General features: G+C 41.8%; 1 protein-coding gene across 1 annotated transcript; it reads right to left on the bottom strand.

Annotated features, from left to right (window-relative positions):
• Positions 1-6713: 6713 nt before the first annotated feature.
• Positions 6714-16806, bottom strand: LOC150003431 (vomeromodulin-like). Its single transcript, XM_090285272.1, has 9 exons — positions 16751-16806; positions 15852-16065; positions 12172-12551; positions 11990-12105; positions 11335-11436; positions 9854-10009; positions 8862-8946; positions 8449-8506; positions 6714-6878 (listed from the first exon to the last, which is right to left on the bottom strand). Coding segments are annotated over exons 2-9 (1098 nt in total). The 5' UTR covers positions 16051-16065; positions 16751-16806; the 3' UTR covers positions 6714-6876.
• Positions 16807-17101: the final 295 nt, after the last annotated feature.

The raw sequence follows: 17101 nt of genomic DNA, 5'->3' as shown, positions 1-17101 counted from the left end.
GTGGTCCCTCTGTCTCTACATTTATATCATTTTTGCCTTGGTTAGTGTTTCTGGGATTTTGTTTAGTGTCTGTGTTAAGTGTTTCCCAACCCAGTTTCTGCTGTGGACACTGTTAACCTTTCTGGTTTTCTCTTCTGGACCGTAGGAGATAAGAGACTGAAGGGGAGAAGAGGGTGGAGAGAACCATTTACTTGGGAAAAACTGCTTTAGCTCTTTTGAACATTTTGGTTTGATGACATTTACTCACCTGTTTATCTGCTCACTTTATTCTCATATTTTACCTGAAGACTTCCCTCATGGATCTTCATTCTTTGCCTTCAGGTTTGACAGCACTTGGAGTTTTAGAAGACATCATTACCTACTAGTAGGCTTTGAACACTCATTCTTGGCCCATTCACTACTAAGATTATGTCCTTCTGTAGGTATCATGAAAAAAAATCCAAAAGATGATAGCACGGAATATTTGGAGTCAGAAGGACTTTGGTTCAACTCCCTACTCCATTGCTTAAGAGTTGTGTAGTTGAGTAGTTACTTTATTCTTCTGTGCCTGGGTTTTCTCATGCTACTTGGGTATAATAATAAAATATTTATCTCATCTGGAGGCCTGTGAGATTATACTCCTAAAGGGTTTAGTTAGCACTATCTATGGAACATACTAAGTTCTTATCAAATGGGAGCAATCATTGAATAATTTTGCTTCTAAAACAGGTGTCATATATTAGGATGTTCTTAGGGTTTTATTGTGTGTCTGCCCTTGATCTCCTTTGATACTCTCCACTGACCTGCATGAATGCTTTTGGGAACCCCCGGCTAGGAACCTCTTCCTCAGGTGCTGGTTCGGCCTGGAAGAGTGGTTTCTGCTCTCAAGGTCTATCTTCTACTGAGGAAAATATTTGTTGTGACTCTTCACCTTCATAATTTATTCAAAAGGCATTTTAAAACAAGTTTTGATATTTTATTATATTTTTTATGAAAAAAATCACACGCCGTAAATTATTCAAACAGTCTAATAGGTATCTGTAATTGGTCAGTTTCTCTCCTACTGCTTTTTCATAGTCCCCTAATTCCCTTTTATGAAGGACAGCACTTTTTATCATTTTCTGATATATGTTTTCAGAGATAATCTCTCAATATACAGTGATTAGTGTGTGTATTTGTTTGACACTGATGGTTAAATACCAGACACACTACATCTTAATAGCTTTATTGAGGTATATATAATTGACATACATATCTAAAGTATACAATCAAATCAAGATAGTGAATATACCCATCACCCCTGAAATTTTCTCATGTCCCTTTATAGTCCCTCTCCTCTGATTCCCAATCCCCAAACGACCATGGATTTTCTGGTCACACATTTTGACATGTTGTATTTTCATTTTTATTAATTTTAAAACTCATGTCCCTTTTAATATCTTCTTTGATTCATAGGTTATTTAGAACTGGGTTGTTTATGATAATTCCCACATATTTGGGGGTTTTCTTGAGATCTTGACATTATTGATTTCTAATTTAATTCTACTTTGTATGAATATACAAAGAGAATGTACTTTGTGTGACTTTAATTATTTGACTTTATTCAGACTTGTTTAATGGCTCAGAATATGATCTGTCTTGGTAGATATTTAGTGTACACTGGATAAGAATATGTATTCTGCTGTTGTTGGGTATAGAGTTCTATAAATGCCCATCAGTTCAGGTTCTTGTTCAAGTTTATAATATCCTTGCTTAGTATTTATCAAGTTCTATCAACTATTGAGGGAGGGGTATTGAGATTTTTAAAAATAATTATGGATTTGTCTCTAGTCCTCTTGCAGTTATGTCATGTTTTCCTTCATGTATTCTGAGGCTCTGCTAATTGTTGATTGGCAATTTTATACAAAAGCTATTCCATATCACTGGCTGTTTTTTCATAACTGAATAGGAAAATGAAGCAATCTAAATAAACTGCAGTATACTTTATTTATACATAATTATTGAAATGAAACTTTGTACATATTTTCTATATAACTTTTAATAACTTTCTTTGGTATGATAAACTGTATAGCGGTTTATCGTACTTGAAAACACGGAGTTTATTCATGACCGGTCAACAATGTGTAGGTGAATAAACATTTAGAATTTTTATATTCCCCTGATTGATTGATTCCTTAGTCATTATGAAATTACCTTCTTTAACCCTAGTAATATCTTTTATTTTGAAATCTACATTGTCTAATATTACTATAACCACCTTGACTGACTCCCTCCCTCCCTTTTCATTGAGAATATAATTCACATAGCATTAACTTTGCTATTTTAAAGTTACAAATCAGTGGGTTTTGGTATATTCACAAGGTTGTGTAACTATTGCCACTGTCTAATTCTATAACATTTTCATCTCTCCTAAAAAACACCCATACCCATTAGTGGTTACTCCTCATCACTCCTCATTTTCCCCTCTCCCTATCCATTACAAACACTACTATACCTCTGTCTCTGGATTTGCCTATTCTGGACATTTTATATAAATGTGATCATATAATAGGTGGCCTTTGTGTTTGGCTTCTTTCACTAAGTATAATGTTTTTAAGGTTTATCCATGTTGCATAATGTGGCAGTACTTCATTCCTTTTTTATGGTTAGATAATGTCAATGTAATACTATATATTAATAGACTGTATTGATTATTAGTTCAATCTTCTTACTAGTTCTAGGTCTACTTATATTTTCCATTTCTTCTTGAGTCAGATTTGGTAGTTTGTGTGTTTCGAGGACTTTGTTTATTTCAATCGGTTATCTTAATTTGTTGGCATACAATTGTTGATAGTATTCTTTTATAATCCTTTTATTTACCTAAGATTGATAGTAATATTCCCTCTTTCATTTCTGATTTAGTAACTTGAGTCTTCTCTTTTTTCCTTTGTCAGTTTAGTTAAAATTTTGTCAATTTTCAAGGAACCAGCTTTTGTTTTCATTGATTTAAAAATAAATTTTATTTTATTTTTAGAGAGAGAGGAGGAAGGGAGAAAGAGAGGGAGAGAAGCATTGACTGGTTGTCTCTCGAACGCCTGCAACTAGGTAACTGTCCACAACCCAGGCATGTGCCCTGATCAAGAATTGAACCAGTGACCTTTCAGTTCACAGGCTGATGCTCAACCAGCTGAGCCACACCAGCCAGGGCGTCATCGATGCTTTTGATTTTCTATTCTCTATTTCATTTGTCTCTGCTCTAATCTTTATTATTTCATTCCTTTTGCTTGCTTTGGGTTTATTTTGCTTTTTCTTTAGTCCTTAAGGTGGTAGGTAGTTTATTGATTCAAGATATTTCTTGTTTTTCTTTGTCTTTCTGAAAAAAGGACTTTATTTTTTTAGAGCAGTGTTAGGTTTACAGCAAAATAGACTTGAAAGCCCAGAGAATTCCCATATACCTCCTGCCCCCACACATGCGCAGCCTCCCTCAATATCCCTCACCAGAGTGGTACTTTTGGTGAACCTACTTTGATTCACCATTATCATCCAAAGTCCATAGTTTACACTAGGTTTCTCTCTTGGTTTATACTCTATAGGTTTTGACAATATATAGTGACTTGTATCCTCCATTATAGTATCATACAGAATAGTTCCATTGCCCTGAAATTCATCTGTGCTCTGCCTATTTGTTTTTCAATTCCCCCAACTCCTAGCAACCACTGAATTTGTTATGGTTTTCATATTTTTGCCTGTTCCAGAATGACATAGAGTTGGAATCATGCATTATGTGGCCTTTTCAGATTGGCTTCTTTCACTTAGTAATGTGCGTTTAAAGTTCCTCCATGTATTTTTATGAATTTGTAGCTCACTTCTTTTTAGTACCGAGTATTATTCCGTTGTATGGATGTACCACAGAGGCTACATGTATTTATCTGTTCACCTAATGAAGGGCATTTTTGTTGCTTTCAGTTTTGGCAATTTTGGGTAAAGCTACTGTAAACATCTGTGTACAGGTATTTGTGTGGACATAAGTTTACAACTAATTTGTGTAAATATCAAGGAGCATGATTGATGGATAATATAAGAGTATGTTTAGTTTTGTAAGAAACTGCCAAAGTCTCCCAAAGTGTCTGCACTGTTCTGTATTGAATGAGAGTTCCTTTCATTCCACATCATTGTCAGCATTTGGTAATGTCAGTGTTCTGGGTTTTAGCCATCCTAGTAGGTGTGTAGTGGTATTTTATTGTTTTATTTATAATTCCTGATGCTTATTTCATATGTTTATTTGCTGTCTTTGTATCTTCTTTTGTGAGGTGTCTGTTTTGATCTTTTGTCCACTTTTTAATCAGGTTGTTAATTTCTTATTGTTGGATTTTAAGAGTTCCTTGTATATTTTGAATACCACTTCTTATGAGATGAGTGTTTTGCAGATATTTTCTCTTGGACTGTGGCTTATCTTCTCATTCTCTTAACTGAAGTCCAATTTATCAATGGTATCTTCCTTGGATTATGCTTTAGTGCTATACCTAAAAATATCACTGCCAAATTAAAGATTATCTAGATTTTTCTCCTATGCTATTTTCTAGATTTTCATAGTTTTACATTTTACATTTAGATCTTTAATCCATTTTGAGTTAAACTTTGTGACAAGGTCTGTAGATGAACTTTTTAAAAATTTTTATTTATTTATTTTATTTTTAGAGAGAGGGGAAAGGAGAAAGAGAGGGAGAGAAACATGACTGTGGGGTTGCCTCTCACTTGCGCCCCCAACTGGGGACCTGATGTGCAACCTAGTTATGTGCCCTGACTGGGAATTGAACCAGCGACACTTGGTTCACAGGCCAACACTCAATCCACTGAGCCACACCAACCAGGGTTTTAGATGAACTTTTTTTTTTATGCATGTGGTTGTTCAGTTATTCCAGCACCATTTGTTGAAAAGATGACTGTTTCTCACTGTATTACCTTTGTTTTTCAAAGATCCGTTGATTATATTGGGTTGGTCAAAAAGTTCATTTAGTCTTTTCTATATGATATCTTTAACTTCATTCAAAACAATTTTGTTAGGTTGTATTGTGACAGCTATCATATCAGTGTGCATTTTTAAAAAATCTTATCAAAACTGGTGAATTTTTGAGCAGAGATTTTATATTGAAGATGGAAGAAAATACACATTTATAGCATGTTTTATTATGTAAAAAAAGAAAGGTAAATACACCACTGAAATGTGAAAAAAGATTTGTACAGTGTATGGAGAAGGTGCTGTGACTGATCATACATATCAAAAGTCGTTTGGGAAGTTTCTTGGTACTATTGACATTTTGGCCAAATAAGTCTTTGTTGTGGGGGTATCTTATGCATTGGAAGATGTGTTTAGCAGCACCTCTGGCCTCTACCCACTAGAACAGCCAGTAGCAGGAGATAAGCTGACATACTCACAATATCCAAATCAATAAAGTTATTGGTGAAAATGAAAAATGTGTCTTATTTTATGGAAAAACCCACATGGACTTTTTGGCTAACCCAATATTTTTTGGATGTATTTGGGGGCTCTCTGTTCTTTCCTACTCATCTGTTGGTCTCTTTCTTTTGCCGATACTACAGTGTCTTGATTATTGTAGGTTTATAATAAGTTTAGAAGTTGACTAGTGTCACTCTGTTCTTCTTCAGTATGTGTTGACCATTCTGGGTCTTTTGTGTCTCCATATAAACTTTGGAGTCAGTTTGTTACTATCCACAAAATAACTTGCTGGAGTAATGTTGTTGGGATTGTGTTGAATTGGGAAGAACTGAAATTTGACAATATTGCATCTTCCTATCCATGAACATGGACTGTCTCTCTATTTGTTTAGTTCTTTGATTTCCTTCATATTATTTGCAGTCTTAGAATTAGCGTTTTCCTTAAGGAGTCCTGATTACTTTTATGAAGAATGGTACCAGAAACTAACATCTTGGTGCTAGGTATACATTTTGCCAATTTGGGTTGAAAGGTGTTTGTTTGAATTGGAGGTGAAATTCACATAACATAAAATTAGCCGTTGTCAAGGGAACAGTTTAATGGCATTTAGTACATTCAGAATGTTGTGAAATCACCATCTCTATCTAGTTCCAAAATGTTGCCCTAACTCCAAAATAAAAGTACATACCTATTAAGCAGTTATTCCCTCTTACATTCTGTTTGTATATACCTTTAGCTCTTCTGACTATTTCATATAAACTGAAATGTACAATATGTGATGTTTTCTGTATGGCTTCGTTCACTGAGTATGTCAAGACACTGGGCACAGTTTTTATGGTATCCCCAGGCCGTTAACTTGCTCTGTCCTAACCAATCTTTAGCACTTGGCCTGTGCCTTTCGATGTGTAACATGTGATGATGGGGAGGTTGGATTCTAGCCCCTGTGTGATTTTGATGTTGGGCCGGTGGGCAAAAGAAAGCATTTGGAGTTGGAGAGGGGAGGGCAGAATGTGGGAACAGAAGTCTTACTCATGGTCATGATTGTCCCCTAGTACTCTGGATTACTTAATCCTGGGTTTTGTTGCCTCATCATTCATATTATTAATTTTTATGTCCCTAGTAAGTAGTGCTTTTATTAGTCATGAACATACTATAAAACTCCTGTTTTGTAGAAATTGAAGACACATGAGTCATTTTCTGCTTGAAAACAGGATTATTATTAAAGAGATGATTACAAAATGACAAAAATCGCTATTCTTCATTTTCTTGCACTTGTTAATTCAAGGCAACATTGGTGACATTTCTAAGGATAGTTGACATGATCAGATTACTATTCAACTTGGTTTCTTGATCACAAGGATGTCTTTGACTCAATATTTCTTCAGAGAAGTTTCAGAGTACTCTCATTCTCGAAAGTTCTCTGTCATCACGTGTGCTGGGTTTAGTTTGTTGCCTGAAGGTCTCTCTGTGGGGAGATAAGACATACTGGTAACTAATTGTATTCTTAATTTATAGGCTGGCTGCAGGCACAGGCTGCACCAGCCAGCACACTTCCTGCTGTAGGCAGGGAACACGTCAGCCTGGGGAGCCCAGATGTTATTTCTGGGTGATTGTCATGTGAGCTATTCCAGAAAGAACTGGATGGCGAAGTTCCTGGTAGGTGGGAGACCTCCATGTGGAACCAAAACAGAGCCCATCCAGAAGCGGGAGAGCCAAGAGATGGAGTCTGGTGTCATCGTTTGGGTCCAGAATCAAGCCACTGTGAGGCTAACACCATATCTGGATGTTCAGTAATTATGGCTTTATTGTTGCTGTTGCTTAAAGTAGACTGTGTTGGACGTCCTGTCACTTGTAGCTGAAATATAGTTGGCACTTATCTCATCGAATTCCTTGCCTCAAGGCTGATTTAGAGAGTCTAAGTGATGAGTCCAAGGCCCCTCGGGGCTGTGGAGTGTAAGGAAGAGCAGGAGGTAGGAAACCAGCACTGAGAGGCTGGTGTTATCACACTCTCCACTCTAGTAATTGATTTGGCCACAGGTATGGGATTTTGGGGTTAAGTAAAAATAGGACTATACAACTTCTGAGGTTTGAGAAAGAAGATTTTTTTTTTTTTTTTTTTTGGTTAGGTCATACTCATAAAGCACATTTATTATGAATAGAACATCTAGCCCTGACTGGTGTTGCTCGGTTTGTTGAGCATCTCCCCACAGAGCGAAAGCTTGCCTGTTCAATTCCCAGTCAGGGTACATGCCTGGGTTGTGGGGTTGGTCCCCATCTGGCATGTGTGAGAGGCAACTAATTGATGTTTCTCTCTCACATCGATGTTTCCCTCCCTCTCGTTCTCTCTTCCTACCCTTCTCTAAAAATGTATTAAAAAAATCTTAAAAAGGATTGGAACATCTAAGGCTGATAGAGATTTAAAATTTTTTTACTCTCTCACATGTCTTCCCTAGTTCCACTCTCATCATTTACTGTTTCCTGGTGAAAAATTTAAATAAACATCTAATTCTTTTAACAGTTTTTAAAGACTGAAAACCTCCAAGGGGAGGAAAAGGTTTGTTGCCCACAATCTTTGTTTTTTCTACTCTGGGCCTTGGGAAATGTCATCGGTTTCCTGCTCTGGCTGTCTTGGTGCAGCCGTCCCAACAATGCCTTATCTCTGCCTTCTGGATATGTTTGGAACACTGCAGGGAGTATCTGCTTCTCAGCCTCCCTGGTGCGAGGCGCTGGGACGACTCCTACTCAGGCTCCATCCATGTGTGCACTTTGCAGACCATCTGGACCTGGGAAGCTACCACTGAGATTCCTAAGGGGCTTTTTGTCCTGTTATGCCCTGGATAATGAGTCACAGTAATTTGGAGAAGCAGGCAAGCTGCCACATTCTCTGCCCTGAGTGTGCAAAGGAGTTTGTTGGGTGCCTGCAGCTCACAGTCCCATCCTCTTCTGTCTGTCACACAGTGATTCCTAGGGCGAGGCTTGGCCATCTCCCTGCATTGACCTGGGCAGCCCCAGGGAGGTTTGGTGTTTGTACTCACAGTTCTTGCATTCGGAGAAATCGCTGAGATCAATTTCACATGATTCTGCTTCTTTCAACTGTGAATTAACCACCAGTTAGATTTGCAGGGGAAATGCAGCAGACCCACCTATTTCCTCATCCCACCTTCTCTTCTCCTCCCCCGTATCCTTCCCTCTTCCCTCTTCTATTTCCTGGTCTTCTTTTGGGCAGAACTCATTCTCTCCCTCCATCTAACCTGAGGCATTTTTCTATCCTAGGGCCTTTTAGGCCAGAGGGGATGTCGCATCCCCTCCCTCTGGACTCCTGAAGGTGGATGTGTCCTCTCCACAACTCCCCCAGACTCAGGCCATATCTGAGGACAGAGCTTCTTCTTGTCTTCCCCACAATAACACAGACTTTTGTGATGGTGCCCTCCCCATTCCTATGACTTACATTCTCTTTCAGGTTAACTGTCAGCAGGTGAGAAATGATGTCATCCAAGGGCAGAGGGACAGGGACAGGCAAAATATCTGTGACCCTGGGAAAGATACAGGTAGAGAGCTGTATGATTTTGCATTTCTGGATTTTTCCCAAACATTGGTGATAACCCATTCATTGATGATATAGTTGCAATGATGTCCTGCTGCTTAAATTTGGCAATCCCCTGAGCCCTTTCACCTTCAGTTTTAGTCATGAAGGAAGATGCAAGGTTACCTGGGAAAATTACCAAAGCCAGACATCTGACCAGCATTCCCACATGGAGTAATTGATCCTTCAGCTACTGTGCACTTTGGAGAGCACACTTGTGTGGGACCTTACATATGGGAATAGGGTACAAGCTAATAACTGTAAAAAACAACTATTCTTTGTTAAGGGACTGGTTAAGTGAATTATAGTGCATCTTCATAATGGAGTTGTAGGTAGATTTAACAGGCTATTTACTGATGCAACATATTCCAAGCAATTTTTTAAATGTGAAACAATCGTAGTGCAGAAATTATATAATATCTGCCTGTTTCTGTGTTGTGTATGTACACATATATTTGTTGCCTGTGTAAATAATATGTCTGAAGCCAAAGAGAGGATCTGAATTCATTGGTTGTTTCCAGGTAGTATAATTACCAACTGGTGTACATGGGTGGGTGGGAGACTTGACTATATGGCTTTTTGTATCCTTTGATTTAGATCCAGGTGACTGCATTGCTTATATAAACATTTAGAACAAAATACAATTGTGCTCAGTAGGTAGAATGCAGGCGGAGTGAGGGAAGGCTGTTCCCAAGCAGAGACCCCTCTCTAGGCCTCTGTTTATTGATCATCGAAACCATTGGGTTGGCTGAGCTAATCTATGAGGGTACCCCCCTCCCCCCTGCCGTGTACCAAGTGGGATCATTCTGGTACAGAGCCCCATTGATCCAGAAAAGGAGAAAAATGGTCTCACGTACGTCTTCACCAGCTGAAGGTACACTTTGTTGACCTTGATGTCCTTGTCCTGGACTTGGAGGTTGACACATTGGGTGTTGTTTATGGACATACCAATTTTCAGAGTCACATCCCCGTTCACTTGAAATCCCAGAAGGCTGATTACAGGTCCTATTAGGCTGTGGACAGCAAGATACAGGTGAAACCAGAGCTGGCTGCAAAATATTGCTCAGCCAAAGAGATAGGCATTTTGGGAGTCAGCCTGATGAGTGACCAGGTTATTGGACAGAGGGGAAGATTGGTGCTTCCCAGTGAGCATGATAGTTCCCTGTACACAGGACTCAGAGTCTGGTTCATTGCAGGCATTCCATTAAACGTTGAAAAATCCCTCTCTTGAACAAACTTCAGGAAGTCTACTTTTGCTGGAGGCACCAGGCTGCCCTGTATCTAGATGCCCATTACAGTTTCACATTTGTGCCCAGCACCCCAGCTGTCTGTTGTGCGGGTGACAGCATAAGAAAGGCCCTCCATTTACCAGAGCCTGGTCTTATTAACGTCAGATGTTCTGGAGAAGATGAATGGCTCTCCCTGCCTCTGCTAATTGTATTGCTCACAGACATGGGCTCTGGAGGCAGAAAGCCTGGATTCAAATGTTTTCACCATATTTCAGCTGTGTGACTTTGAGCAAGATTTATAACAGGCTTGTTGGTCTCAACTGGTTCCCTGATCTTGAGACAGGACTGCTTTTCTGATGAGGTTGGCAAGAGGTTTCAGGAATGTGAGAGAGTGTCAGTTAAGTGCCTGGGTGGAGCTGGGTCAGTGAGAGGTACCAGTGCTGTGTGTGTTAGTCTAAGAAGTCTTCTTCCCAGTGTGGATTCCTGCCCCACTCCTGTCTTCCTGTGTGCCCTGGGCCTACAGTGTTAACTGTTCTTCCCCCACATGTTGACTGTCACTGACAGGGACCACTTTTTGTTGTCCCTCTGTGCCCAGCATGGCCTCTGGTACAGAGTAGTGTTATTAACTACCTGTTAGGTGGATGAATGAACGTTTGCATTCAGGTATCTTTAAATTGGTAGCTTCCTGAGTGCTACTCAACATCTCTTTGTCTTCCAACTGCCTAGGACAGTGTTTGTAACAGGGCTGATTCTCCTTAGAGAGTGCAGATTATTTGGAAGGTTCAGTTCCTGTAATACCAGTGTCATCAGTACGAGATGCACTCTGTGTGGTTTCTCTCTCCATTGGCCATCTGTATAAGTGCACATATTTCACAAGGAAATGTGGATTTCTGGCTTTGCTAACACTTTTTGAGGGTGGGGCTTAATGGGGCCATTGTTCTGCCTTGGTCCTCTGGGCTGAGGAGAGGGACAGCTGTGCCTGGTGCCTAATTTACCCCAACCTCAGACATCCTGCCTTCGTCTGTGCTGTCTCTGCTTGGCCCTTGGACACTGGATATCAAGGGCCTGATCTGAGCCTACCTAGTTGACTGACTGGGAGACAGACTCACCCCTTTCCACCGATGAAGGCAGTAGTTGTGGCTTGGACGAGGATCCCATCACCTGTCATGTTCCACATCATGTTCTCCACAGTTGCTTTTTGAACCTCTAATCTGCAAGTGACAGCATCCAGGGTCAGTCCTGGCTCCAAGATTATTCAGCCACAGCTGCAGGAGCAATGTCTTGGAAGCAGCCAGTTAACAACCTACCAACCCATCCATCCACTGGACTCCCCAGTCCTTTACTCGCCCAGTTCTTTTCTTATTCTTTTAATAAGATTTTATTTATTCATTTTTAGGGAGAGGGAAGGGAGGGAGAAAGAGAGGGAAAGAAACATGGATCAGTTGCATCTCACATGTGCCCAACTGGGGACCTGGCCCACAACCGAGGCATGCACCCTGACTGGGAATTGAACCAGCAACCTTTTGATTAGCAGGACGATGCCCAATTCACTTAGCTGCACCACTCAGGCCACCCACCCAGTTCTTTAAGCTCAAGAAATCTTGTTCATATTCCCCCTCCAAAGGGCAGAGTTTTAGCACAGCTGAAGTATGGATTTGTGCAAGCATGGTTGTCTCTTTCCATGGGATTATTGGAGGTGAACTTCAGTGTCCCCAAACATCAGCTTTCTCTTGTGCCATACCTTAGGGTCAAAGAAGCACTTACCCTATCAAGAGATCCTTCACATTAATATTTCCAAGCACACCCGAGAGTGCATCACCGATGCCACCCGGCAGCACACTCTTCAGTATGCCCTCAGTGGATTCTTTGAGCTCGCCGACCTTGTTGAGCACACCAGACAGGGGCTTGCCGACCTTGTTGAGCACACCAGACAGGGGCTCGCTGACTTTGTTGAGCACACCACTCAGAGGCAGGGGGAGATTGGAGAGAAGAGAAGAGTCAGCTTTCTTAGCGGAATTCCCCTCTGCACCATTGGGTAGGAGGCTTCCCAGGGCCCCTTGGGCCAAGGGTATCAGGTTACTGACATCATCAGTGGCTTTTGAGAGCGCTGGCAATGGGAGCTTTGGGGACTTGCTGTTGCTCCCCTTGCCCAGGAGACCACCAAGGCCAGCACCACCGAGGATATCGAGGGAGGAAGTGATGTCTAACAGAGACGTCAGGTCCAAGTTGGACACTGCGTCTAACACTGTCCCAAGCACGCCGGCCAGATCCACCTCCTCACACATGAGCATCTTCTCAATCTGTGGGGGCAGGGTGCTGTTCAGGTCTGAAAATGGTAAAGAGACAGGTTCTTACTGTTAGCTGCCCTGCTGGTTCAGCCAGAGGGACCCTCCCAGCTGGAGAGCCAGCACCAATGAACTGTGGGCCCATAGGCACTGTACATGATGCCTTCTGGACATAGCAATCCCTGTTCTGTCCACCCCAAGGATAGCCTGGCGACAGAAATATACTAGTCCCCTGTTAAGAGTTGTTAGCACATTCCTGAGGCTAGCATGGTTTTAGTATGTTACTGTGCAGTTACTTTGTAGGGGCACCAAATATTCCCTGTAAAAAGTTTCAGAGGTCTGCTAGATATGTAAATATGTAGGGGCTTCAGATGTTCTTTGTAAGAAGTAGCAAAGGCCTGCTAAAAAGCCTTGAAAGAAAAAAGAATGTTACAGCCACTCGGTGATTTACAAGTTAAAAGACGCCAGCTTAGCTCCTATCTCCTTCCATTTGCTTGTAACTTGTTTATGACTCTTGTAAAGTTATGTCTTACAAAGTGTCTAGCCTTTTTGCATAATTAATTGGTTTACAAAGAATTTGACCTAACTAAAATAAAAAGCTGCAGCTGCAAGCTAAAGATAATCTTATAGCCTTGCAAATTTCTATTCCTGTTACTGCCAAGACATTCCTGCATTCCTACCCAGCCCCCTCATTCCTAAGGCTGTTTCCCACCAAAGAAGAAACAAAGAAACATCACCAGTAAATAACCCAGCTTTTAAACACCATTAAACATCGGAGCTTGTTAGAGACCAGCTCAGAGTCTGCCTGACTGCCGGCAATTATTAAAATCCTTTGCTTACTTTTTACACTGCTTCAGAGTGTTCAATCTTGCCTATGCAACCTCAACAACTTGGGCATGAAATGAAAGGACCTTGTTTAGCTTTCGAGCCCAGTAGCCCGAGGTATAATATAGACTAGGCTCTGCCTTTTGAAGGTTGAGTGACCTGAGGCAGGTTCTTCTCTTTCCTGAACCACACTCTCTGCAACTGTCCATGGTTGCATGATAGGATCTACAGTGTGGGTCACTGGGTGCTGGATGAAGTGAATGATTGCCTTTTAACTGCAGAGTAAGGCAAGCGGTAGGTGAGGGAAGTAGTGGTGGAGCTGACAGATCTGGAGTTTTCTGTTCTCCCTCTGGGTGATTCTCTGCAAGTCCCTTCCCTGCTGTAGGCCTCATTTTCCCATTGTGTGTCCTTGGGAGGTCCTGCCTGTTGACACGCTGCCTCTACTAGACCTCCTGCATCAGGTCTCACCCTCCTGCGGCATTGGTACCATTGGGGTGGAGGAGGTGCTAACCATGGGTTTGCCTCCACACTGGAGAGAAGCAAATCAGAGAGAATTGGAATTTTAGAAGATGGTAGAGAAGGGAAGGAGGATTAAGAGCCAAGTAGCAGAGCTATGAAGACACAGGGTTCTATCCTGTCTTGGTGCTCAGAAGAGCTGTCACATCTGGAGGGTGGACAACCTTGGCTGCCTAGCAAGAAAGTAAATTGGACTGAGGGACACGATTTTTGGCCCCGTGGAATAACAAGAGGAAGAAGTCTGCCCGTCTCAGCCCCTGTGAAGCTGCTGGGCCGCGCATTTGGAGCCTTCCTGCTGCTTCCTGTGCCCAGGGCTCTGCAGCCTGGAGGACCTTTGCCTGTGCAGGGTGATGTGGATGCACCTCCACCCTCAGCGTATGTCTTAGAGAATGTCTTGCACATGTGAACCTGGAGACCCGCACAAGAGTGTTCAGATCAGCATCGTTTAGAGTAGCCCACAGCTGGACAAAAGCAAAGTTGTTGTGTGCATTGTGGACGTTTCATCTGGTAGAACATTGCAGTGAAATGGACAGAAATTTCTCATAAATAAAGCACGTCACAAAAAATGAGTATGAGAGACAATGCAAGGAGGCCACCTTTTGAGAAACTTTATAGCATAGAGTACAGATTTTTTTTAATGAGTAGCACATGACATAGCAATAAAGAATTGGCAAAGGAAAAATAATCAGGCTAGAAGCTTCCTTTGGTCTGGAGGGAGAGGAGGTGGGAACGATATCTACCCCAGTAGGAATCTCAGGGCTGTCAGCCCTATTCCTGGTTTTATTCTTAACGTAGGTATTGATTACAAAGGTGTTTGCTCTATATGTTTTTTTCAGTTTTTGTATGTTTTACAATGAACTAGACCACCACCACCACCACCAAATACTGCTTAATGTGTACACAACTCTCCTTTGTACCACTGTCTGAATTTTTCTGTATATTTGAAGTAAGTTGTAATAAATCAGGATGATTAGAAGAGTGGAACACATGTTCCCAGAGGTAAAGCAGTGGCACGTGAGCTGTGAGGCTGGGCATTTTGGTTAGTAGGCAGGCGGTGACTTTCTGTCACCCTGTCCTGTCATGCTGGAAAGCTGAACTAGGCCATGACTTCAGGGCCATTAAGGGAAGCCCCGAGGACTTTCCTGCTGGCCTTTGTTTGCTCATGAGTTCTAGTCCCTTCATAGTCCCACACTGAGTCACTTCTCCTGACTCCTTTGCCTTCTTGCCCCAGGAAATTGCTGGGGGACAAAATTCCACATCTCCTGAGAAGGGAGATGGTAGTGCCCAAATCTGGTCAAGGGGTTTTGGGTGCACCTGGATTTCTTATTTTCTGGCTTCTGGTCAACAATGTTGTTGAATTAAACACCCATGGGTGTCTGTGCTGAGCTCTGGGACCCAGCATTGAGAAGCTGGAGACTTTTTGGCACAGTGTCCAGGTAACGAGAGTCATATAAAAGGCAGGCAACCAGAAAGGTTGCTGGATTTAGAGCTTCTCCAGGCTGGCTTTGACGTGTCCTACACCACGTGTGGACTGCAAACAAGCAGCCTCAGCATCATCTTGATCTTACTAGAAAACTAGTATTGCCCTGGCCAGGAGCTCAGTTGGTTAGGGTGTCGTCCTGATACACCAAGGTTGAGGGTTTGATCCTCGGTCAGGGCACTTACAAGAATCAATCAAGGAATGCATAAATAAGTGGAATAACAAACTGATGTTTCTGTCTCTCTCTCTCTTTCTCCCTCCCCTTCTCTCTCTGTAAGATCAATAAATAAAAATTAGGAAAAGAAAAGAAAACTAGTACTGCTGTGGTACTGCTATAGCAGGTCTGGGAGTGGGACCAGGCAAGTGTTTGTTAACAAGCTTTTGAGGTGATTCTGATACCACCTCCTCTTTGAGAACGGTTTGTTCAGAAGGAATACCTAGCCTTTTTTTTTTGGAAGTGAGAAGCATGTGTGAGGAGTGTGAAAGTTAAATGTGTATAGGTAGAACAGTTCTTACTTACATTCTTCCAGTTTGCTGCTAGACATGAAGTACTTGGCCACAGCAGGAGTCCCAGCTGGACGTTTTCTAAAGGAAGAGCTGTTTTCACGTAGAGGGAGTCTCCTGAGAGGAAAAGCTGGTAACAGTAAAAGAGGACTTTGCAGGTCAAGCGCTTCTGCCTGGACAGCCAGTGTGATGGCCAGGGCCCAGAGGGTCAGCATCTTGGCAGCAGATATCTGCAAAGGAAGGCTTTGTCAGACACCACATTCCCAATGGATCATAGGACTGCCAGTATGTTTGTATTGGATGTGCACCCAAGATCTAGCTCTTGTAGGAGGGTGCCATTCACATTGTAGATATTATAGCCTGCATAGTGTATTCAAGGGACAATGTTTCAGAACATGGCAGTCAATATCTCAGAAAGGGCCTCTATTGCCTTCTGTTTCACCTTAGCATAAAAATGTGTGTAGGCTGGTGGCACCCCTTATGTATAGGCCATGAGAACGAATTAGGCTTTATGAAAAAAAAATCATATTTTCATTATTTTTCTAATTTCACCTTCATCTGTGAGAAATTGGCATTTATTGTCCTGGGTGACATGTAAGTATCCTGTGAGAAAAATAATAAAATTCTGTGCCTGTGACTGCATTGATCATAATATTGTTAGACACTGTCTTTAGTGGGACCCTTCAAGAATCCCAATAAATTATCCTCATTTTCTAAAAGCAGTGGCATAGCTGGCAACTGTGACAGCTACCGTGGTAGGCAGAGTGCTGTGCATGTTTCAGCAGGGAAGGGCCATGGCTGAAGAGATTCTAAAAGCAAAACCCAAGCGTCGTCCTTTGATGAACTCTCCTATGCTTGTTTCCAACTCCAAATTTCGATCCGTTCTTTTGTGAATTTGATTTAGTGAGTTCTTACCTTGCCCAGTGTTGATGAGTTGGTGTTGATGGGTACACGTTTTCGGAAGCTGCCTCTCCTCCAGCTGTAGCCTGGATTGTCAGACGAAATTCATTCCACTTTTATAGACCAATGTTTCTTGGGGAAGTCATCTGACACGAAGGGATGCCATTCAAGTGTGCTGATAAGAGTGGCGTGATACAGGCTGATTTCCAAGATTGGCACCTGCTAATGGGTGTGACATTTGTCTGTGTCTTTCTGAGAGGTGTTCATGGTGCCTGGAACTTTTTCAGAGGGGGCTGCCCAGTCAGGTACTGTCCCCTCCCTGATTTAAACTTTTAGAGGCCTGTTATCTCTGGGTCATGTGGGTGC

Source organism: Furipterus horrens, unplaced genomic scaffold (genome assembly GCF_987537825.1).
Source record: "Furipterus horrens unplaced genomic scaffold, mFurHor1.1.pri manual_scaffold_8, whole genome shotgun sequence".
NCBI classification, from domain to species: Eukaryota; Metazoa; Chordata; class Mammalia; order Chiroptera; family Furipteridae; genus Furipterus; species Furipterus horrens.
This window is presented reverse-complemented; position numbering and strand designations above follow the sequence as displayed.